The 25,768-nt window shown below is 38.8% G+C and overlaps 1 protein-coding gene across 1 annotated transcript in view; it reads right to left on the reverse strand.

Moving 5' to 3' along the window:
- The window catches only part of LOC136875356 (uncharacterized), a 216,632-nt gene that overhangs the window by 39,759 nt on the left and 151,105 nt on the right, over positions 1 to 25,768 (reverse strand). Inside the window, exon 5 of the mRNA XM_067148897.2 lies at positions 8,880 to 9,051. Coding sequence (XP_067004998.2) covers positions 8,882 to 9,051 — 170 coding nt within the window. The 3' untranslated portion in view covers positions 8,880 to 8,881. The remainder of the gene's footprint in view (positions 1 to 8,879; positions 9,052 to 25,768) is intronic.

Genomic DNA, 25,768 nt, shown 5'->3' on the forward strand with positions numbered 1-25,768 from the left:
AAGAGGCGCCTCCCGCTGCCTGCTTTACTTTCACACACTTAGTTAGATGTTGATCAAGTGGCCACGAGACGTGAAAATCAGCAATTTATAAACCCTCGGGGAAAGTTCGAGACTTTTCATGAATAATCAAGCCACACCCTCTAACTTTATTGGTCAATCTTGAAGGTACACTCAAAGTCGAAGAAGAAATACATGATTGGTCGGAAATTAATTACAGAAATTCGGGATTGGCTAAATTCAAAACTGGCGGAAAGAAAAGATCAATATTGCCAACCCACAAATGAACAAACATAATTTAGTAAGGAACAAACTTAGGTATACCAAATTTCTTCAAAAAAGTTCCTTAACTTCGCACCAGGGTGCATGATCATAGTTTTTATTAGCAGAGACATCTATGAGAGAATGTCCACACTTCTTGCAGAACAAAAAACAAAATGAGTAGAAATGTACATAGTTCAGGAAACTTTACAAAAAAAAAAAAAAAAAAAATACGGTAGTGACATCATATGAGAAAATTTATAAGTTGGTCCAGTTTTAAGTTCAGAGTTTCTCCTGTAGAGGAGGTTTTATTGGCGCAAGATTTAAAAGTGCGTTGTAGGGGTGTACCGCCCGGTACTATTATTATTATTATTTTATTATTGGCTTTGATGGTGTGCAAATTCAGTTTTACTTGGCCTATCTTTGTAGTGTTGCAGTTTGCTACTTGATACTTGAGTTCATTCAAATTACACTACCATTATTATTATTATTATTATTATTATTATTATTATTATTATTATTATTATTATTATTATTATTATTATTATTGTACCGGGAGGTACACCCCAAAGTCGCGCATTTAAATCTAGCACCTTAAAGAACTCCTCTACTGGTGAAACAGTAAACTTGAAACTAGACCAACTTATAAATTTAGTCAGAAGATGTCACCACCAAAAAAATGGTATAATTTTGTTATTGTGAAGTTTCCTGAACTTACTGTATTTCTACTTGTTTTTGTTTGCCATTCATCAAGACGTTTGGACATTCTTCCATAGATGTCACTGTTAAAAACTATGATCATGCACCCTGGTGCGAAGTGAGAGAACATTTTGATTTAAAGTTTTTTTATTCGTAAGGTTTTTTTTTTTTACTAATTGATGTTCATTTATTTTCGGGTTGGCAATATTTATCTTTGCTTTCCTCCAGTTTTGAATTCAGCCAAACCCTAATTTCTGTAATTAATTTTCTACCAATCACAGTCTTCTTCTTCGTTTCTGAGTGTTACTTTTGAAATCTACCAATAAAAATCTGTGGGTGTGTCTTGATTATTCATGAATGATCTCGAACTTTTCCCCAAAGGTTTATAAACTGCGGATTTTCTCGTCTCTTGGCCAACTGATCGTCATCTAACTGAGTGTGTGTGTCAAACAGGAGGCGAAGGCCTCTTCGTCTGCAGCTAGAACTTCTACAAGGTAATGGCTACATAACATCTTTATTTCTTGCTAGCTCTGCAGTTTAACCCGAGGGAAAGGTCTGAATCATTAACTATGTAACCTTTTCTAAAAATGTAACTTTCTGCCGGCTTATGTAATTAATTCATAAAATCTTTAACTGTAAATCGGGGATAGAGAGTGATAGACCCTCTCGAGCTCCCCTTCATCTTGGTTTGAGGTGCCAAGCTTTTGTCTCTGCAATGTGTTAAAGTTATTTCCATGCGTGCAACCTCAGTAGTTTGGGAATAGCCCCTGTTACACCGGCCTAGTGCCCTTTAGTTTTTAAGTGCTCATATCTAGGAGTATAAGCATTCGCCTCCATTCATTTTGTGTTCGGGCCATTTACTTACCGTTTTTTCCTTTTACATGAAGACCCAGTAGGTTGGGTATTAAATACCCCCGTATTTTGCTGGCAAGATGTACCGGTAGTGTTTACAGTGCACTGTGTCTTCTGGTATGGGCTAGAATAAAACTGTTACTTTCATTGACCTGTCTCAGTCTCTTCCTTGGCTTTGACAATATGAAAGTGGCTGAGGTATGAGTGATGCTAGTAATGCCATTCCTTATGCAGCCAGTCCCTGCTATGAATGGTGTGAAAATGTCGCTCATAGGGTCGGTTGGTACAGGCATTTCAGTGGGCTTGGCAGACTGATGTGCAATAGCAACTAATGGCTCGGTGAGGAAAGCACCGGGAAACTACCTCACTCCTCATTTCCCTAGTACGTCTCTTCAGTGACGCCTAGGCCATCTATGACAGCTAATGGTGAACCTGTTGAGGATCCAACCAGCCTTCGGGCTGAATACCCAACAAACATACAATCATTTTCTTATTGTAAGTTGTGCCTTCAGAGGCCAGAATTTGTAAGTTGATGTTGCCTTGAGTAGGCTTGTAAACCAAAGAACCTGTTAGCTCTTTTTCAAAGATTAATGAATGCCTCCTGAATGCTAGATGTCGTATTTTGGGAGCAAGTGCTCCATGAATTAGGGGGATTTCTGCCCTTGAATGAATTTGTGTTCTTTGTAAATTTGAGCTGAGAGCTCAGGAAATGTAAAACGAGGGGCTTGAAGCCCAAGACTTGTGGAATTCACTATATTGTATTTTCCTTGACTCGTTCCAAATTGCTAATTGTACCTGTTATATTGTTATTTATTGATTTTTGAAATTCTAAAAAAAAATATATATATATATATATAACCTTTATTAAAGTTTTAAATTAACTTTGATAATGTAGTTAGACCCATTCACCCCAGCACCTTCTTTCACCTCTTTCTGCTCCACGGGTACCCCCGTAACAATTATTATTATTATTATTATTACTATTATTATTATTATTATTATTATTATTATTATTTTGCTGGCAAGATGTAGTGTTTACAGTGTACTATGTCTCCTGGTGTGGGCTAGAATAATTTTTTTACTTTCATTGGCCTGTCTCAGTCTCATCCTTGTCTTTGATGAAATGAAAGTGACCGAGGTATGAGCGATGCTAGTATTACCATTCCTTACGCAGGCAGTCCCTGTTATAAATGGTGTGAAAATATCACTCATAGTGTCAGTTGGTGCATACAATTCAGAGGACTTGGCAGACTGATAAGTAATAGCAACTTTTGGCCCGGTGAAGAAAGCAATGGGAAACTACCTCACTCCTCATTTCTCTAGTATGGCTCTTCAGTGATGTCTAGGTTATCTATGACAGCTGTTGGCAGAGCTGTGAAGAATCAAACCAGTCTTCAGGTTGAATATCCAACATACATACATACATACATACATACATACATACATACATACATACATATTATTATTAATAACATACCAATGTAATTTAATTTAATTGGTCATCATTTAAATAATTCAATATAATAATAATAATAATAATAATAATAATAATAATAATAATAATAATAATAATAATAATAATAATAATGATGATGATGATGATGAAAATGGTAGCTTTTTGAACATTGTTACTAGCCCAAGTCAAGGCTTGGAAGTGGAGGCCTCGCCCACACATGCTAGAGAGGCATCCATGGTTCCTCCACATGGGTGATACGGTGGTTCAGGTGAAGTGGGGATGGTGATTGAGTTGAAGACTCACTGCGGGGTGCTGGAACCAACATATCACTTTGCTCTATGTAGCCTGGACGAGGTACGGGTTGGGAAAGGGATGATCCCAACCTAGGGGGAAAGTCATGGCTGTAAACTCAGTCACGATAATGCCAAGTGGAGACCACGTGAGTAGGCCTACTGAAGAGGGGGGGGAGGGGGGAGAGGTCATGGCTGATGGCTGTGAACTCAGTCATGATAATGCCAAGTGAGACCACGTGAGTAGGCCTATTGAAGGGGGAACAAACCTGACTAGGTTCGGGCCAGGGGAGGACCGCTGGATGGACGACTGAGGGGCGTGGACTCTGCTACGGAGAGCCTGAGTTGCGGGAGGACAATGTCTTGCTGTATGCCTCACAACGGATGGTAAGAACAATGCTCAGGACCCTAAGAGGGGCAAAAACCCTATGATTGATTGAAATATGGATGCTTTATAAAGAACCAATTTCAAAAATTTTGACATCAAGGGAAGCCAAGGAAGCTCTAGTAGAGCAGATCCGGGAGCAAGCCCAAGATGAAAAAACTGAGACAGAAGTCCCAACTGGACAGGCTGTTGCCAACTCAAAACAAGAAATGGCAACAGAAGCTCCAGTAGAGCAGACTGCTGTCAGAATCAATCAGCATGATGCCAAACTTCTAACACAAGAGTGGAGAGTGCTGAATGCCACTTCAATCCATAAGACAGGAAGGACAGTCGTTTTAGCCCTTGGTGAAAGAGACTTCGAAGAGCTCAAAAAGAGAAGCCTTAAGGCTAAGGTCGGACTTGGGCAGACCAAGTTTCAAGTCATCAGGGGAAAAACGAAACCCAATGTTGATAAAGATGGAGCTGAAGGTCCTTCGGGCCAATCTTCAGCATAAAAAAAAGCAGCTGTGGCCAATTTTGCAAAGTTCAAGTATGGGGCTATTGACGTGGTCCTTATTCAAGAGCCATGGGTAGTCAAGGGCAGAGTAGCAGGACTGATGGAATCTGAAGGTAAGGTGATGTATGATACAACATCGGAAATACCCAAAACATGTCTTCTTGTGAACAGGAAATTAAAATGTCTTATGTTGCAGGAACACTGTTCACGGGACTTAACCGTGGCCAAGATTAAACTTGGAAATTGGGAGGGACCCAGAGAATTAACCATAGGCTCTGCATACCTCTCATATGAATCAACTAATCTGCTCCCCTCAGAAGAAGTTGAGGACCTAATTTGCAACGCAAAGAGGAAATGTGTACACCTAGTCCATGGAGCAGATGCAAATTCACACCACACGGCATGGGGCAACACAAACTGCAATGCAAGAGGCGAGTCTTTACTAGAGTTTATTATTGGAACTGAATTAACGATACTAAACCTAGGAATCAAGTCTACATTCATAAATAAAAATCGTACAGAGGTAATAGACATTACACTAAGCACTACGCATATTGCAAACTTTATTAAAGACTGGAAGGTGCTGGAGGATTCATCATTGGCGGACCACCAGCACATCCAATCTGCAATAGATGCGAGACTATGTGGGATTGAGATGTACAGAGACCCTAAATGAACTAACTGGGACAGATACAGAGAAGTTCTAGGGAAGGCTGTACAAAAAATTCCAACTAACGTGAGAGGACAGAAAGAACTGGATGAGGCAGTGGATTAGAAGAGGCCATTATAGACTCATTCCATGAAAACTGTCCTCTCAAAGAAAAGAAAAACACCAAAAAAAGTAAGGTGGTGGAACAACAAACTAGCCAAAATGAAAAAAGAGGTTAGGATGTTGTACAGAATAGCATCTACAAATGGTATGTGGGACATATATCATAGGAAACTCACTGAGTATAACCTAGAGATATGGAAAGCAAAGCAAAAAAAAAAAATCTGGGAGACTGTTCTGTGAGAAAGTGGAATCACACACTGAGACAGCAAGGCTCCAGAAGGTTCTGAAAGCAACCCATATAAATCAAGTGGGGACACTGGAGAAATCAGATGGGTCATTTACTCAGGCGGGGAGGGACATGCTGGAGATACTAATGGCGTGTCACTTTACTGAGGCTAAGGAGATGACAGAAGAAGAAACTGTTGGAACAGAGACCGGAGCTCGAAGAGCAGACTGGAACTGTGCTAACAGAATAATAAAACATAACGATGTGAAATGGGCAATCGACACATTTCATCCTATAAAGGCTCCAGGGTCAGATGAGATACTTCTGATACTCCTACACGAAGGACGGGAGATACTCATCAATGCCCTGACGGACCTTTCCAGAGCTAGTCTAGCTTTAAGGTACGTGCCAAAATCATGGTCCAAAGCTAAAGCAGTATTCATACCTAAGCCTGGAAGGCAAATTATGCCCAAGCCAAAGTATACAGACCATTCGGTTTAACCTCCTTCATGCTGAAAGCAATGGAGAAAATTCTGGATAAATATATCAGAAGAACGATGCAACTGAACTCAATGTTACATGAAAATCAGTTTGCATATAGACCTGGCAGATCCACTGAAGTAGCACTCCACCAGTTAAACTAGAGGAAAGCCTAGAATATAAAGAAATTGCACTGGCGGCATTTCTAGATATAGAAGGTGCCTTCAGCAATACAACCTATGACTCTATGATCAAAGCCTTGGAAAAGAGCAAGGTGAGTAAATCCGTTGTCAAATGGTTTAAATGCATGTTAGACAGAAGGAAGATAAAAGCAACCCTATTTGAAGAAATGCTGATGGTTAGGGCCAACCGAGGCTGTGCTCAGGGAGGAGTTCTCCTCTGGTGTGGAACCTCGTGGTGAACAAAATCATAGCTATGCTAAAGGAACAAGGTTTTAATACACAAGGATACGCAGGGTTTTAATACACAAGGATACGCAGATGACCTAGTGATTGTGGTACGAGGTAACGTGATGAGTGTTATCCAGGACCTCATGCAAAGATCACTTAACCTTGTGGAGAACTGGTATTGGGAAGAACAACTATCAGTCAACCCGAACAAGATAACTCTGGTCCCTTTTACAAGAAGGAGGAAATTAGAGGGAAAGAGATCACTGAAGCTCTTTGGGCAAGATATATATATATATGGAAGAACAGTCACTGGAATCCACACAAAAAGGAACATCCCGGGCCAAGAACTTGCTGTATGCATGTAAAAGAGCCGTCGGGAAGACATGGGGCCTAAGACCATCAATGGTAATATGGATAGGCCTATATACAATGATCATTAGACCGTTGATGGCCTATGCTGCAATCATCTGGTGGCAGAAAGTAAGCCAAGGTAAAGTCAGTAGTAGATTGGATAGCCTACAGAGAATGGCATGCATAGCCATAACTGGGGCTATGAGAACTACGCTGACAGAAGCCTTGAATACTTTTCTAGACCTTCCATCACTATGCAATTTCATAAAAGGACAGGCTAGAATGAGTTCATATACATTTGCACAGTCAGAGTGCTGGAATGCACAAAGACCCAATCTAGGACACTGTAAAATTAACAGAGTAATAACAGAGGAAGTACTACACATGCCTTCTAATCATATGATACCGAAGTACAACTTTGAAAAACCGTTTGAGACCCAGGTAATAAAAAAAGAAGACTGGGATATCAACAAATGGAATACTGAAAAAGAAGATATAGTGTAGTGGACTGATGGCTCAAAGAGTGGGGATGGCACAGAAGGAGGGATCAATGGGGGAAGACCTGAAAGATCAATCCAGATGAGCATGGGCAAAAACACTACAGTCTTCGAAGCAGAAGTGATAGCTATCACAACATGTCTTGAAAAAATATGAAAATGAATTTTAAGAATAAGAACATTTTTATTTTTACGGTCAGCCAAGCGGCCATTAAGGTACTAGAAGCAGACCAGATAATATCCAGAATTGTCTGGTATTGCCATTCACTTCTCCTGAAGCTCTCAAAGTACAACATTGTCAAAATAATATGGGTACCAGGGCATGCAGGAAAAGAAGGAAATGAAAAGGCAGATAAACTGGCCAGGAAAGGGGCAGAAACACATTCTGTAGGCCCAGAACCTGTATGCGGGATTTCCTATGGACAAGCCCAACACTACATAGGAAAATGGGTACAAAAGAAACAAATGGAGAACTGGAAAAAACTCCAGGATGCAGGCTTGCAAAGGAACTGATAAAAGGACCAAACAAGAAGCATACTCAAGAACTGTTGAAACTCAGCAGAGAAAATATAAGATGGGTATTAGGACTGTTGACACGACACTGCCATCTGAAAAAGCACCTACATAGAATTGGAATAATAAGAGACAATATATGCAGGAAATGCAATGAAGCAGAGGAATCAGCTGAACACATACTTTTCAAATGTGTGGCTCTGGGTAGAATCAGATCTCCACTCTAGGACTACCAGGTGAAGAGAGAGCAAAAATCCAAGAACACCCAATAAGAACAACCTGCAACTTTATGAATGGAGCGGGTATATCTAGGTGGGAATGAAGGAAAAAAACATGGTAGCAAAATATCTTAGAGGTTAACACTAATTAGGAACTAATATTTAGCGGCCCCATGAAGAAAAGAAGAAGAAGCTTTTTGAATGAACTCGAATATCAAATACCAAACTTCAATACCACATATATAGGCCAAGCAAAACTAAATTTCCACAGCAGATTATTAAAAAAGATAATAATAATATTGCAAGTACAATTCCAAAAGAGTTGACGTACGTGAAATTGACATAACCGAAAATTATCGGTATAATAGGCAACCCGTTAGAATTTTTTTAAGAACCCCTGCACAGTTTACAAAACAATTTTAATGTGAGGATGATGATGATGATGATAATAATAATAGACTAATAATAATAATAATAATAATAATAATAATAATAATAAAGGGAGTGCTAAAAATAAAATACAGCATGCCATTGACCGAGCCAGGAGAGCGGAGGGGCGTGGCATGGTGGAAGGTCAACGGACTGACTAGTCAGCTGGACTCACGCCTACAACAGAGCAACATTTTTGCAACAACTAGCATTCTATTCCAAATTGGAGAGAAGAGAGAACTTCATTGAGCCAAGTTCCAAATTTCAAGTTTTTTTTTAAGTATTTTAAGATAAATGTTTATACATTTCTAAATATTTCGAGTGTGATTTCACAGAATCTGATGATGTTTTTTCAAGAACTAAACATGTCATTCTATTTTAATTAAGTTGTTTCTTATGCAGGTATAATTCTGTTACCATACCATGTTTTCTTTTTCATGTAGTTTATAAATTAGTTTCAGCAGACTAAAGAACCTAACGGTTGTAAAATAAAACTTGTACTAAGAAACATAATGACATATCAATAGTGAGTTCATAAATAACATACCTTTAAGCAAGACCAGTTGACAGGCGTCTGGTGCATATAGGGGCAGTCTTCCCAAGATCCTTTTCATGGAAATGAGATTTATAAAGGATAGCGAGTCCAACAAGGACCACAGGTAACCCCAATATAGAACAAATAAGCTCTCCAGTAATTGAAGGAGACCACTGTACCAAGTCTGTAACGACAGTAATTAAGATATTTGATGCAGAAAGTTATACATAGCCTAATATATCATTAAATGATAATTTACTGTAAATCACAATAACAAAACTTGGCTAATGGCATATATAAGTAGAAAGCTAGACAATCTCAACATTGCTGAAAAAGAATCCATCCACTGCCTCTACCAGCATCAATTTGTACCAAACCTAAGGGCAAGCCTGTTGACAAAAATACACTAACGGTTTGTCAATCTGATGACAGATGAAGCTACTAAATGTAAAGATATATGAAAAACCTAGTGACCTGTGCCAACTTCACACAGGAGAAATTTTTAATTTTTGGTGATACGCCTAGTAGGATTTCCTTATAGATATCATTAATTGTTTACTCCTAATGAATATATATTCCTAGAGAAATGTTCTATACGACAGTGTAAATACATAAATAAACGTATTTGGTGGTTCACAACATTAGCTCATACAAACACAAACAGATACTTCCAAAGATTTTACTTCATAATCCTCCTCCTTTGTCCTTATCCAACTTCTGCTGGGTCGGGGCATTTATGTCACTTCTCCTTCCTCTCTCCTTCCACCATTCCTCTTCCATGATTTTATTCCAATCCAGGCTTCTATTGCACTCCTCTTTATTGAATCAATTCACCTTGTTCTACGTCTCCCTCCGGGGTGTCCGGCTCCATGGCTAAATGGTTAGCGTGCTGGCCTTTGCTCACAGGGAAATTAACCAATGATGGTTAAAATTCCTGACCCTGCCGAGAATCGAATCCGGGACCCCTGTGACCAAAGGCCAGCACGCTAGCCATTTAGCCACGGAGCCGGACATTCTACATCAAAATGGACAGGGTTACAGTCTTGTTGAACATTTTCATATTTCTCTGAGGTCTTAAAATTATTTCATAATAATAATAATAATAATAATAATAATAATAATAATAATAATAATAATAATGTTATTGGTTTTATGTCCCACCAACTACTCTTTTACAGTTTTAGGAGATGCCGAGGTGCCGGAATTTTGTCCCGCAGGAGTTCTTTTACGTGCTAGTAAATCTACCGACATGAGGCTGTCGTATTTGAGCACCTTGAAATATCACTGGACTGAGCCAGGATCGAACCTGCCAAGATGGGGCCAGAAGGCCAGTGCCTCAAACGTCTGAGCCACTCAGCCTGGCTAAAATTATTTATATGCAGCTCTCCTCTTTAGTTCTGCAGTCATAAACTTAAATGTACCAACTGTAAAAAAACCTACATCGGGCAAACCGGGAGAAACTTCATTATCAGATACCACGAGCACACTAACGCAATAAAATACAACAGGTTTTCAGCCATCGGCCAACACATGCAAGATTATAACCATAATTTCACCAATATTGAACAAGACATGGACATCCTCGTATTAGCAAACAAGGGCCCTTTACTCAACATAATGGAAAATTACTACATACACCTAGACCAATACTTTAATGCCAGTCACAATCTCAATGAAATCTCAGAGAAACCCAACATACTCTTCGATCTATTTATCACTTTCCTCAGAAACAATAATGCAGCCAACCTAAACTCAATCTTAAATTTAATCAAAGGTACTTTTCCAAGACAATTACACTTTCTCCCGCACCCTTCAGCCCCACCTTAAGCCCTCTTCCTAAGCCATATATAATTTTATATATGTCATTTCAATACAAGAACTTACTGATTTTCATGATTATAATTTTTACAACACCCCATTTATACTTTATTCTTTGTTAAAAACCTCTTAGTATGTATATTCCTTGTATTATTAACTATTACCATAACAACATCTCATTTCACTTGTTATTCTTTAAAATAACATTTTCTTAGGATTTCGCCAAAAGTGATCTTTGCTCCAATACGGCTGATGATGACCCCTAGATGGGTCGAAACTAGTACCGTGTAATTTATAATTTTGTGAATATATTTCAGTATTGAAAAGGTGGAAACGTTTACATTGTTATTATTATTACTTATATATTATTCTCAGTTCAATACGGACCAAAAACATGAAATTCATAACCATTAAGGACTCAAAGTAAACAATGCACTTGACTAAAAATCACATGTCATTCCACATTTTAAGACAGCAGTGGTTGTTTTTGGGAGAAAATGAAATAATCAACCTCTCTAAATACTTTTAAAGGGAGGGAAACACAATTATGCACCAAACTATGCAGCATCATTCAATGTTCTGATTGAACTTACCAAAGTTAAACAGTTAAATCGACCAGTAATTTTTATTTCAGTATATGCATTATTCTAACTATGTTGATGTGTTTGCGGCACGACAGATGCCATCTAGTATTTAGGTTGACATTTTCACTATTTGGGCTCCTCGATATAAAAAAGGATGAATTCTTTTACTTCAAATCAGACATTCAGATCAACCGCCTGGTGCAAGAACCAGCAGACAGCTCAAAATTAGTAAAGTTTACAGGAGAAACAAAACCTAAATAAAATTATTACATTTCAAAAAGGTAAGGTTAATCCACAAACAATCTGTATACATAAAAGGCTCTTCACTGACTCATTCACTCATTCTCACACTCATCAACACCCAGCAAAAATCACTGTACCAGGATATGTGAAATTTGGATAGTTTACTTATCTTATGCTCTATGTAAGAGATAAAGAAATGACTTTGAATGTTTGGAACTTAACGGAACAAAAAGGGGGTTAATCCCCCTTTTATAGAATATTCATACATCAAGATCTGTTTATGTTGGAGAGGTAAAATTTGGCATATAAAATCACCACTAAAAATACACAAACATGTGTTCATGCATTTTTCAAAATTCAACTGGGTAAACAGTGTGATAAGTTGTTTTCTTAAATGTACACAAGTCTCACAAGTTGTTTAACCCAGATGAGGCTGATGACCTTCTAGAATGATGCGTGCAATATTCACGTATTGTACGCTTTTCTGAAGTATTGACTGAATTCACACCTGTTTACCTTGCCTATACAACACATTCTAACAGAATAGCTGTAAAATATTCTTCATTGTTGACTCAGCTTCTTCAGAAGTAACTTAAAAGGGCTGGGTTATTAACAATGGACGACTTGGAACACCTTGGCCATAAATGGGTTAGTGGATTTGCCTAATGTTTGCATTGTTTGTGGAAATGATCAATGTTACGGCATCTCAGGAGGTTCCTTGTTTTTTGTAAGCATCCTTCCACAAGGATGTTAGCTGTTAACCACAGCACTTAGATTGCAAAGCTTCTGTGAGCATACTTTTCTTCTATTCCTTATGTTAGCAAAATATAGACCTATCATCTACAGAGCAATTATTCAAATATAATCATGCCATTGATGCTTTCATGGCCTGTAATAATAGGCACGATGTTGTATAGGCTTTTGGGCTTATGCCGTGTTAAGAAAGGAAGATGAAATTCTTTACGCTTCGCAGAGACCTGTGCTCTGCGTCTTAGGAAGAAAATCTCAACTGCCCACGAGAAAGGCTTCTTAAACAATGACTTTGAAATTTAGACGTTATAATAGAAGTGGAAATGGCACGTTCATTCATCAGCAGATAGCTTCCTGGAAGTGGCACAGCACTAGCGTTCGAAGCGAAAGCTGACAGAACCATCAGAATCAAAGAGGGTCACATAACATGTGTATGTAACATTGACATGTGACATTGACACAAGCCTGGAATGAAAAATCTGGCGATGAGGAATGTATGAATTTGGAAAACACCGAGACGAAACAACAATAGTAAAGGGACAGGGAAGGGAACTACCTACGTAAATCCTTAACGGCTGGCAACTAGGTATTACTTAACTGATAGCCAGTGTCCCTGTTGAAATTGTTAGGATTTCTACGTAGCTTCCCGTATAATCCTGGACCTGTAGTGTCTAGTGTGGGTAAGAGCTCGAGCATCTTGGAACGTTACAAGTGATAAGCTTTAACAGCTTCACTTCAAGTAATACTAATCCCGTATTGACTATAATCAATTAGTGAATATTCAAGATAAACTTAAATATAACTAAGTGGTCTGCCTATTCAATACAATATATAATTTATTACATTTAGTACATGTTTTGTCCCCTAAGGGACATCATCAGCTAATAATAAATTAACATTAATATATCAGAAATACAAAATAGATGTTATTAAAATTGGAAAGACACATTAAAATATTGATTATGGTTCCGACATTTAAAATAAGATATTCGAAATTTTGTTAAAATTGTAAGTCATATAATAGATAAAAGAGTTAAATTGTCCATTTTACTCTTGTTGATATTCTTGGAAAATAGCAGTTTTGCTTTATAAAATCCTAAGTGATCAATTGTTGTAAATAGCACACTTGGTTTGTATCTCTTGACGAAATAATTTTTAAAACTTAAATATGCATTCCTTAGATAGTATAATATATTGAATGCTTCAGAATTTAAAGTCAGCTCGGGGCCGTAATCCTGGTGAGGGTCCCATACACTGGAACCATACTCTAGTTGGGGTCTTACCAGAGGCATATATGCACTCTCCTTTACATCCTTACTTCATATGGCATCCCATGGCAGAGAATCTTTTGTATTTTTCAGCATTGATGTGTTCTTGATATCTAATTAAGAAGTTCCTTCCAGATTGTCCCACGTAAGTTTTTTTACATTGAGTACAAGTTGGCTTATAAATACCAGATTCCTGGAATTCGTCATCTTTAAGTTTATTAGCTTTATTGTGACTAAAGAACCTATGTTTCCTGTTGTTGGTTGAGAAGGCTACTTTGGTATTATGTTTCTTGAATAAGTTGGTGATTTCGTAAATCTTCGGGTTATTAAAGGTGAATTTGACATATCCTTTTTCTTTTTCTGAATGCTGTCAAGTTTAATTTGTTGTTGGTATTTGCATTTAGTAATGATTTTATTGATGAATTTCAAACTGAAACCGTTATGTAGAGCTTGCTGACGAATGAAAGATAGTTCCTTCTTTCTGTCCGTTTCTGTTAGCGGAATTTCAAAGGCTCCGTTGACGAAACTATAATAAGCAGATTTCTTTTGAGAGATGGGATGTAAAGAATCACTTTTGATTGTGGTTGGTGTAAAAGTGGGTTTCCTGTATATTTTAAAATGGAAATGGTTGTCTTTCCGAATTGTTTGGATATCTAGAAAATTGAGTATGCCTTCAATCAATCACTACTGATCTGCATTTAGGGCAGTCGGCCAGGTCCCAGATTCCCTACTGTTGTTTTCCTAGCCTTTTTTTAAATGATAGCAAAGAAAATGGAAATTTATTGAACATCTCCCTTGGTAAGTTATTCCAATCCCTAACTCCCCTCCCTATAAAAGAATATTTGCCCCAATATGTCCTCTTGAATTCCAACTTTATCTTCATATTGTGATCTTTCCTACTTTTAAAGACACCATCCAAATTTATTCGTCTACTGATGTCCTCCCACGCCATCTCTCCACTGACAGCACGGAACATACCACTTAATCAGATAAAAAACTAGATGGGAATTTAGAATTTCCACATACCACTTAGTCAAGCACCTCATCTCCTTACTCCCAAGCCTTCCCAGCCCAAATTTTGCAACATTTTCGTAACGCTACTCTTTTGTCGGAAATCGCCCAGAGCAAATCGAGCTGCTTTTCTTTGGATTTTTTCCAGTTCCTGAATCAAATAATCCTGGTAAGGGTCCCATACACTGGAACCATACTCTAGTTGGGGTCTCACCAGAGAAAAATAAGCTCTCTCTTTTACATCCTTACTACAATCCCTAAATACTCTCATAACCATGTGCAGAGATCTGTACCCTTTATTTACAATCCCATTTATGTGATTACCCCAATGAAGATCTTTTCTTATATTAATACCTAGGTATTTACAATGATCCCCAAAGGAAACTTTCACCCCATCAACGCAGTAATTAAAACTGAGAGGACTTTTCCTATTTGTGAAACTCACAACCTGACTTTTATCCCCGTTTATCAACATACCATTGCCTACTGTCCATCTCACAACATTAACAAGGTCATTTTGCAGTTGCTCAAAATCTTCTATCTTATTTATTACTCTGTACAAAATAACATCATCTGCAAAAAGCCTTATCTCTGATTCTATTTCTTTACACATCTCATTGATATATATATGAAAACAAAGGTCCAATGATACTGCCCTGAGGAATTCCCCTCTTAATTTTTACAGGGACAGATAAAACTTCACCTACTCTAATTCTCTGAGTTCTATTTTTTAGAAACAGAGCCACCCATTCAGTCACTCTTTTGTCAAGTCCAATTGCACTCATTTTTGCCAGTAGTCTCCCATGATCTACCCTATCAAATGCCTTAGACAGGTCAATCGCGATACAGTCCAATTGACCTCCTGAATCCAGGATATCTGCTATATCTTGCTGGAATCCTACAAGTTGGGCTTCAGTGGAATAACCTTTCCTAAACCCAAACTGCCTTCTATCAAACCAGTTATTAATTTTGCAAACATGTCTAATATAATCAGAAAGAATGCCTTCCCAAATCTTACATACAATGAATGTCAAACTGACTTGCCTGTAATTTTCAGCTTTATGTCTATCACCCTTTCCTTTATATACAGAGGCTACTATAGCAACTCTTCATTCATTTGGTAAAGTTCCTTCATGCAAACAATAATCAAACAAGTACTTCAGATATGGTACTATATCCCAACCCATTGTCTTTAGTATATACCCCGAAACCTTATCAATTCCAACCGTTTTTCTAGTTTTCAACTTTTGTATCTTACTGTAAATGTCATTGCTGTCATAGGTAAATTTTAATACTCCTTTAGTATCAGTCACCTCCTCTATCTGGACATTATCCTTGTAACTAACAATCTTTACATACTGCTGACTGAATACTTCTGCCTTTTGAAGATCCTCACAAACACACTCCCCTTGTTCATTAATGATTCCTGGAATGTCCTTCATGGAACCTGTTCCTGCCTTAAAGTACCTATACATACTCTTCCATTTTTCACTAAAATTTGTATGGCCACCAATTATGCTTGCCATCATGTTATTCTTAGCTGACTTCTTTGCTAGATTCAATTTCCTAGTAAGTTCCTTCAATTTCTCCTTACTTCCACAGCCATTTCTAACTCTATTTCTTTCCCACCTGCACCTCCTTCTTAGTCTCTTTACTTCCCTGTTATAATATAGTATATCTTTGCCATTCCTTACCACCTATAAAGGTACAAACCTATTTTTCATTCCTCTACAATTACTTTAAACCCATCCCAGAGTCTGTTTACATTTTTATTTACCGTTTTCCACCGATCATAGTTACTTATTAAAAACTCCCTCATGCCTGTTTTATCAGCCATATGGTACTGCCTAACAGTCCTAATTTTAATCTCTTCCTTTCTTTCATATTTATTTTTAATTACCACAAAAACAGCTTCGTGATCACTAATACCATCTATTACTTCGGTTTCTCTATAGAGCTCATCTGGTTTTACTAGTACCACATCCAGAATATTCTTCCCTCTAGTTGGTTCCATCACTTTCTGAATCAGGTGCCCTTCCCATATCAACTTATTTGCCATTTGTTGGTCATGCTTCCTGTCGTTCGCATTACTTTCCCAATTGACATTTGGTAAATTGAGATCACCCGCTACGATCACATTCCTTTCCTTATCGTTTCCCACATAGTAGATTATCTTATCAAATAATTCTGAATCAGCATCTGTGCTACCCTTTCCTGGTCTGTACACTCCAAAGACATCAAGTTGCCTATTATCTTTAGAAATGAGCCTTACACCTAGAATTTCGTGCTTGTCATCTTTAACTTTTTCGTAGTTTACAAATTCTTCTTTCACGAGAATGAATACTCCCCCTCCGACCATTCCTATCCTATCTCTACGATACACCCTCCACTTCCGTGAGAAAATTTCTGCATCCATTATATCATTTCTCAGCCATGATTCAACTCCTATTACAATATCTGGTAAGTATATATCTATTAAATTACTTAATTCTATTCTTTTCTTTACAATACTTCTACAGTTGAGCACTAACAGTTTTATGTCATCCCTACTCGATTTCCGGTTTCAGTTCCCTGTTCCTTTAACACCGCTCCCTAGGCCACCCTGTTTCCCTGAATGTACCTCCCTATAACCCTTCTAAACAAATTTCCTAACTTATATGTACCACTGCGGTTTAAGTGAAGGCCATCTGAGCGCAGATCCCTATCTCCTACCCACCCATTAGGATCTAGAAATTGCACTCCCAGTTTCCCACATACCCACTCCATAGTCTCAATTAAATCCCATATCACCTTCCAGTCAGTATCCCTCCTACACAGTATTCCACTGATAACAATCTCCGCTTCCTTAAACTTCACTCACCGGGCGAGTTGGCCGTGCGCGTAGAGGCGTGTGGCTGTGAGCTTGCATCCGGGAGATAGTAGGTTCGAATCCCACTATCGGCAGCCCTGAAAATGGTTTTCCGTGGTTTCCCATTTTCACACCAGGCAAATGCTGGGGCTGTACCTTAATTAAGGCCACGGCCGCTTCCTTCCAACTCCTAGGCCTTTCCCATCCCATCGTCGCCATAAGACCTATCTGTGTCGGTGCGACGTAAAGCCCCTAGCAAAAAAAAAAAAAAAAAAAAAACTTCACCCATGTTGCATTTACCAGATCCCACACAGCCCTTTCTCTTCTTCTTGAGCTGTAAATTTTATGTTTGGGTCTAAATTATTCAAAGTATTTAGAATACTGTGACTGTCATTGATTTCCTTATTAATTATGGCATAGGTATCATAAACATATCGAAGCCAGAGATCAAGTCCTTTAATGTGGCCTACTATCTGAGTGTGTTCCAAATAGTCGAGGTATATGTTAGCTAAAATTCCAGAAGTTGGCGCTCCCATTGGTAGTCCATCTTGCTGATATATTTTGTTATTAAAACTGTACCGGGCGGTACACCTCCACGCCGCTAATTTAAAATGTGCGCCAGTTGAAACTCCTCTGCTGGAGGAAGTCTGAACCTTATTGACGGTATTAATTTTCAAGTTTCTCAGAAGATGTCTCTACCTGGAAATTTTAGAGTTTTTGAACTGTGTCATTTTCGACGTATTTTTGTTTTGCTTGTAGTAAGAAGTGTGAACTTTCTCTTCTAGAGGACACTACTGAAGATCAACAATAGTGCACCCTAGTGCGGAGTGAAAGAACTGTTTTTTGGAGAAATTTTTATTTCAAAAGTTTGTTTCTTGTTAAATTTCTTTCTGTTATTGTTTAAGTTGGCTGTATACCCCTCTCTTTCCCCTTGTTTTGTATTTAGCCAATCCCGAATTTCTTTTATTAATTTCTGACCAATCGGATGTATCTTCCCCCAACTTGAATATGTTGCTGTATCCTACCCAATAAAGAGCTTGTGGGAGGGTGTTCTCATTCCCCTAACGCCTCGAACCTTCCGCGAGAGTATATAAGCTGCTGATTTTAGGGTCTCCGGGCCACTTCTGTTCCATCTTTCAGTGTGTAAAGTACATAGCAGGGGGCGGGAAGCGCCTCTTTCTCCGGCAGCGGTCAACAACCAGGTAATGGCCGATTAATTACTTCTTTTCTTGCTTGCTCAGCAGTTTTAACTCTCGGGGCGGGTCCGAAGTTTTCCCATTATGTAACCTTCCTTAAAATGTAAAGGAACTTGTATCTATTCCATCTTTTAAACTGCATATCGGGACAGAGAGTGCTTAACCCTCTCGAGCTCCCAATCATATTGTTTTGAGGTGAACTTATTTTTCTTAACCTATTCTTAGTTAACGTAAAACAAATTGTTCTTTTCTAAAGTCACCTCTGTAGTATGGGATTAGCCCTTGCATTAGTGGCCTAGAGCCAGATTAGGTTTTAAAAACAAGTGTATTAGGAGTGCAGATCGCCTCCTCTCAAATTGTTATTTTAGAGGTCATGTAATTACCCCTTTTCATTTAATAGACCTCAGTAGGTTGGGTATTTTACCCCTGTGTCTATGTCCAGTGAGGACAACTTGAAGGTGGAGTTTGGTGTGGCCTTTGAGAGGCTTAAAGTTGAGAGCGAGTGGCTCTTTTTCGAAAATTGAGTGTTGTATGCCTCGTGGAGGCTTTTCGGTGTAATTTGGAGCAAGTGCTCCTGAGTATGAATGGGGTTTTCTGCCCCTCTGTTAAGACTTATTTTGAAGTAAGGTTGGGCTGATTGCCCAAGCATTGTGAAGTCAGGGCTCGAAGCCCAAATCCTGTAAATATTGTAACTACCCTTTTGACTTGCTACTCTGTACCTGCCTTGCTTGTTATTTCTTTATTTTGAAAAGAAAATATAACCTTGTTAAATTTTAAATTAATTTTACTTTCGTAGCTTGAGACCTGTTCACCACCCCGCACCTTCTTTCACGCATAACTACCACAAAAATACGGTAACAAAAACAAAAGAAATTGTGGTTCAAAATGAATTCCAAGATAGTTATAAAGTTTTCTATTTCAGGTATACTGATACGTTTGTAAACTAATAGATTTGTTTTTATAATCTCAATGGTGTTTTTAATAGGGATGTTCGTGTACATGTCCTTGATGTCGAAGGAACTTGTTGCACGAGATGAAGTTAACTTGAAATCTTTAATAGCCATGCTGAACTCTTTGGTGTTTTTTTATCGAAGAGTTGGTATAAAATACGTAGTTTTGGGTCAAGAACTCGTGAATAAACTGGGATAGTTTGTATGTGGGGCTTCTCCGAAAATTAACAGTGGTAATATGAAATGAAACCGAATACATCAATAAAACAGAAACTTTTTTCACTAACAACGAACTTAAGGTAATTGAGAAAGACCCCACCCTAAAAATTCAAAAGAGTTTGAAAGGGATACTGAAGCAAAGCTCATTCCTTTTTAACGACCAAGAAATTCAAAAACTCATTAATATGAATCCAGGACTTCCTAAAGCAAGAGCTATGCCTAAATTATATAAAAAGGATGCACCTATGAGGCCTATACTTAATTTACTGAGAGTCCCTGACATGTGATTCAGTACGCCCTATGTGTGGCTGAAGCAATTTGCTTAGGTATTTAGCCATAACATACATAGGAGAACCTATCGCACTAACAATAGGTTTGAGGGGAACATCTTTTTTATGGATCATGGGCAGTCCATATAATCTAGGTGGCACTACATCCCCTGGGGACAGACGTATAGCCTCCTCTTTTGGAATTGAAGACTGCCTTAAGAGCTTCATGGTGGAGTTAGATACATGAGTGGTGGGGTCACGTGAGATCAGTCTGTAAACAGACTCTGACAATATAGCCGAGATCTTATTCTTATAGTCGTCAGTGTCCATAACCATTGTCATATTACCCTTATCAGCTGAGAGAATGGTCAGTTCAGAATCATCTCTAAGTTCCTTCAGAGCTCTCCTTTCGCCTCTTGTTAAACTGGGCTCGGGTACAACAGCGGACCTTATGAGTCTCACACATTCCTGTCTTAACTCCTCAGCCTCATCCGTAGGTACTTTATGGATGGCTGCCTCAACGGAAGTAATAAACTCCTCAGTGGGAATTTTAGAGGGAGCGACAGTAAAATTAAGACCCCTAGCCAGAATTGCCGTTTGGTTCTCGTCCAAGGATTTCTTGGAAAGATTGATGACAGTTTTACCAGCATCCGGGTTCGTGCGAAAGACCGCCTGTTTCTGAGCTACTCGGAGGAACTTTTGGTTGACTTTCGATCGCATTACTGCTATACAGGCTACTAAAATTGCTCACAGTCTGAGTAAAAGGACAAATTGTCCCCACTTTTACATCCTGGGCTATACAAAATTTCCTGTCCTTGCAGTAAGGTATACATCGGCCAAACATGCTGGTCCATTGGTACCTGTATCAAGGAACATGAACGTAATATTCGTCACAACCAGCCAGACAAATTGGCAATAGTTGAGCATGCTCTATCATTGGGTTATGATGTCATGTTCCACGATGTTCGAGCTCTTACCCACACTAGACACTACAGGTCCAGGATTATACGGGAAACTGTGGAAATACGTAGAAATCCTAACAGTTTCAACAGGGACACTGGCTATCAATTAAGTAATACTGGTTGCCAACCATTAAGGATTTACGTAGGTAGTTCCCTTCCCTGTCCCTTCACTATTGTTATTTAGTCTTGGCGTTTTCCAAATTCATACGTTCCTCATCGCCAGATGTTTCATTCCAGGCTTGTGTCAATGTCATACACCTGTCAATGTCATATCTTACATACACATGTTATGCGACCCTCTTTGACTGATTCTGATGGTTCTGTCAACTTCTGCTCCGAACGCTAGCGCTTGCCATGTCCGGGGAGCCATCTGGTGACGAATGAACGTACCATTTCCACTTCTATTATAACATCTAAATTTCAAAAAGTCATTGTTTAAGAAGCCTTTCTCGTGGACAGTCGAGATTTTCTTCTGATGACGCAGAGCACAGTTCCCTGCAAAACGTAAAGAATTTCACCTTATTTTCTTGACACGGCATAAGCCCAAAAGCCTATACAGCATCATGTCTATTCAAACATAAGCCACCAAGCTTGATAGCTGCAGTCGCTTAAGTGCAGCCAGTATCCAGTATTTGGGATATAATGGGTTCAAACCCCACTGTCAGCAGCCCTGAAGAGAGTTTTCCATGGTTTTCCATTTTCACACCAAGCAAATGCTGGGGCTGTACCTTAATTAAGGCCATGGCCACTTCCTTCCCACTCCTAGCCCTTTCCCATCTCATCGTCGCCGTAAGACCTATCTGTAATACCAATATAAATGGTCCGTTATTGGACATTATAAATTTTCCAGCTAACTCATTCCTGGTTGCCAGCGTTTCGCCCCCGTGTGCTAGGTTGGGCTCATCAGTTGGTACCTAGCACACCTACCAAGTCGCTGGATAGTGCATACCATGGAGGCCACTGCGTAGGCTAATTGTAGCCACCGGCAGTGCCAATGCACTATGAGAGACATTGTCCCATTATCAAAAATTGTTGCCTATGGGAATCAACATCTACATCATCTGATGGCCAAGCAGGCAACAATTTTTGATAATGGGACAATGTCTCTCATAGTGCATTGGCACTGCCGGTGGCTACAATTAGCCTACGCAGTGGCCTCCATGGTATGCACTATCCAGCGTCTTGGTAGGTGTGCTAGGTACCAACTGATGAGCCCAACCTAGCACACGGGGGCGAAACGCTGGCAACCAGGAATGAGTTAGCTGGAAAATTTATAATGTCCAATAACGGACCATTTATATTGGTATTATAAATTTACTCATTCGGAACAATTATTTCTGATTCCCTATGGGAATCAACATCTACATCAGACCTATCTGTGTCGGTGTGACGTAAAGCAACTTGCTTACAAGTAACTAATCTCAACTTGCTTGCAAATATAAGCCAGGTTCAACTCACCTAGAGTGGGGGACCAAGCAATGGATGTGTATCATGGTTTGAGCCTTATCAGGGAGCTGGAAAACTGCCGCAAAACTACATATTCTAACAAGGATATAGGCATGTATGCTACAGTGTTGTTATAACGTATGTTGACCAGATTGAGAACTGTCATCAGGAATCTATTTTGGCAATTTTAACATCGCTATCCCCAGGTGCAGCTTGCATGGGGGAGGAGCTCTGAACTGAGTATGGGCTTTTCTGTACACTGTGGAAGACACATCTGGACGGGGAAGTCCTCAACCCCAACACGGCGCGTTCCAATGGCTGATGGGGGCTCTCGATGAGAGTGGTGCTTGCACCCGCGGATCAACTGAGGACATGATATAGTGGCAGCAGCTATATCGTTATTGTTGACACAAAGGCCGATCTGTCGACTTTGTATCGGCAAGCAGCTGCATTGTATCGTGGCATCATTGGATGTTGGGATATGATGTGGTTACTGCGCAGTGAGGAAAGCAATGGGAAACCACCTCAATTATTTTTCCTTGGTACATAAATAACCATGATATTGTCACAGCAAGATGTACAGTCTACTGATCATGAGGCGCAGGACCCAAGATCCGGCAGGGGAAGGAATGAGGCTTCTCAGGTCGTCACCCAGCGAAATCCTCAAATGAATGAATCGATGAACATTGAAACGTGGAATGTAAGAACCTTACTAGAGGCACGAAAACTGGAAGAAGCCAAAAATGTAATGAATGAGAAAGACATGGATGTTCTGGGGTTGTGTGAAGTCAGATGGCCAGGGAGTGGCGATTTCTACAGTGATGATTTCAGAAGGATCTACAGTGGCAGCACAAGTGGAGGAAGTAATGGAGTACGACTTCTGCTTAGAAGCAAATAGGCAAGAAATGTGATGAACACCTATCACGTAAATGAAAGGATTCTACTTGTAAAAATCCAAACAAATCCCAGGAATATAGTAGCTGTTCAAGAGCACTTTCCCACATTGAACAGCTCAGACGAAGAAACTGAAGAAATGTATGAAAATGTTGACTAAATATGGAATCTGACAAAGGAATCAGATAATGTAATAATTACGGGAGATTTTAAATCTATTGTTGGAAGTCATCCAGATTGAAAAGGAATTGGGAAGTTCGGACTGGATATCAGGAACAAACAAGGAGAGAAACTACTTGATTTCTGTGATCAGTATGATCGTGACAAACATATTATTTGATGTACCATTACGATGGAGCTATACCTGGAAAGCCCCAGGAGACACTGCTCGTTATCAGAATGATAATATCCTTGTCAAGAGAAGATATCGCACTCAAGTTAAAACTAGTGGCTTTACGTCGCACCGACACAGATAGGTCTTATGGTGACGATTGAATACGAAAGGCCTGGGATTTGGAAGGAAGCGGCCGTGGCCTTAAGGTACAGCCTCAGCATTTGCCTGGTGTGAAAATGGGAAACCACGGAAAACCATCTTCAGGGCTGCCCACTATCTCCCGGATGCAAGCTCACAGCTGCGCGCCTCTAACCGCACGGCCAACTCGCCCAGTTCAAGTTAAAACAAGCCATAGCTACCCTGGAGCAGAGATTGATAGTGACCATTGCCTAGTCATGGCCAAATGCAAAATTCAACTAAAAAAGAACTGGGATCAAAAAACAAAACCTCTAAATGTGACCAAACTAAAAGACAACAACAATAAAGAGATTTTCATCCACAAAACGAATGAATTGGCTGAAAGACTTGAAGAATCGAAACAGGAAAATATTAAAGAAGGTTTGATAAATATAGCTCATTAACACTGGGAACAAGAATTTTGGAACCAAGTAAACCGTGGATTACAAGATAAATATTGGATCTGATAGTAAAGACAAACCAGTACAGGAGGGAGAATACCATAAGAAGTCAGGAACAATATAGACGTGTTAAAAATCAAATTACAACCCTTTGTAGAAAAGCAAAGGAGGAATGGATGGCTGAAATAACTAAGAACATTGGAAACAATATTGCTGAAGGAAAAACTGACAGAGCTCATCGACACATCAGAGCCTTAAACCAGAAACTGAAAGTGAAGTTCTATAATAAAAGATAAAAATGGGAAAATCTTAATAGATGCAGATGAAGTCAGCCTGAAGTGGAAAGAATACCTTGAAGAACTGTATGATAGGAATGTATCTAATAAAACATGGTATACTGAACTGGAAAATGATATGGAAGAAGATAAGGGCCCTGTTATCACAAGAAGAAAATTTGAATCAGCGCTTGAAAGAATAAGTGACAAAAAAGCTTGCGGTCCAGATAACATACCAGGAGAACTACTAAAGAATATGGGTGAGAATGAAAGACCTACTTTATGATGTAATTTCCAGATGCTACGATAGTGGCAAAATTCCTGAAGACTTCACCAAAAGCAGAATAGTTATGATACCAAAGAAAGGAAGTACTGTAGAATGCTCTGAACACAGGATCATACCACTGCTCTCTCATGCATCCAAAATATTATTGTCAATAACAAAAGCCAGGATAAACAATAAACTTGATTTCCAAATTGATCCAGACCAGTTTGGTTTCAGAAAAGGGATGGGAACAAGAAAAGCAATCTTGGCTCTAAGAACAATATTAGAAAGAAGAATGGAGATGAATAGAAACACATATATAGCATTTGTAGATATTGAAAAGACTTTTGATACTGTAAATTGGGACCAACTCTTCAAAATTATTAAATCTTTGGGATTAGACTGGATAGATAGGAGGCTGATACTACAACTTTATGAAGATCATACCACAATAGTAGACATCAAAGGAGGCAGCCAGGAAGTAAAAATCAGGAAGGGAGTAAGACAGCATTGCCCACTATCACCATACCTCTTTAATATATTCATCGAAAAAGCTATAAAGAAGTTCAAGATGAACACAAAAGGAATTAGAATAAATGGACAACAAATCCATTGCATCTATTACAGAACTATTTAAAATAGTTTTACTTGAATCCGCCTTGTCAATACACCTTATAATGAAAGAAAACTATTTATTTTACCATACATATTTCGGGAAGTCATCCAATTCCTTCATCAGTGGTCAGTTCAAAGAATAAAACAATATAACACAATCTTTTGTTTTTACAATTTAAATAAGTATTGTGTCCTAATTCACAATATCAATGAATAAAGAAAACTTATGAAATATCATAAAAATGATCACTACATAAAATTTTGTTGATCTGAATGAGAATACTTATATAAATTTAAGATCTTCAAGTTTTTCTTCTTTTTTTCTTCTTTTTGTTCATTAAACGATCAAATGCTAGTCTATACAGTGGGTTATCTT

This window comes from Anabrus simplex, chromosome 6 (assembly GCF_040414725.1).
Source record: "Anabrus simplex isolate iqAnaSimp1 chromosome 6, ASM4041472v1, whole genome shotgun sequence".
In the NCBI taxonomy this organism is placed as follows: domain Eukaryota; kingdom Metazoa; phylum Arthropoda; class Insecta; order Orthoptera; family Tettigoniidae; genus Anabrus; species Anabrus simplex.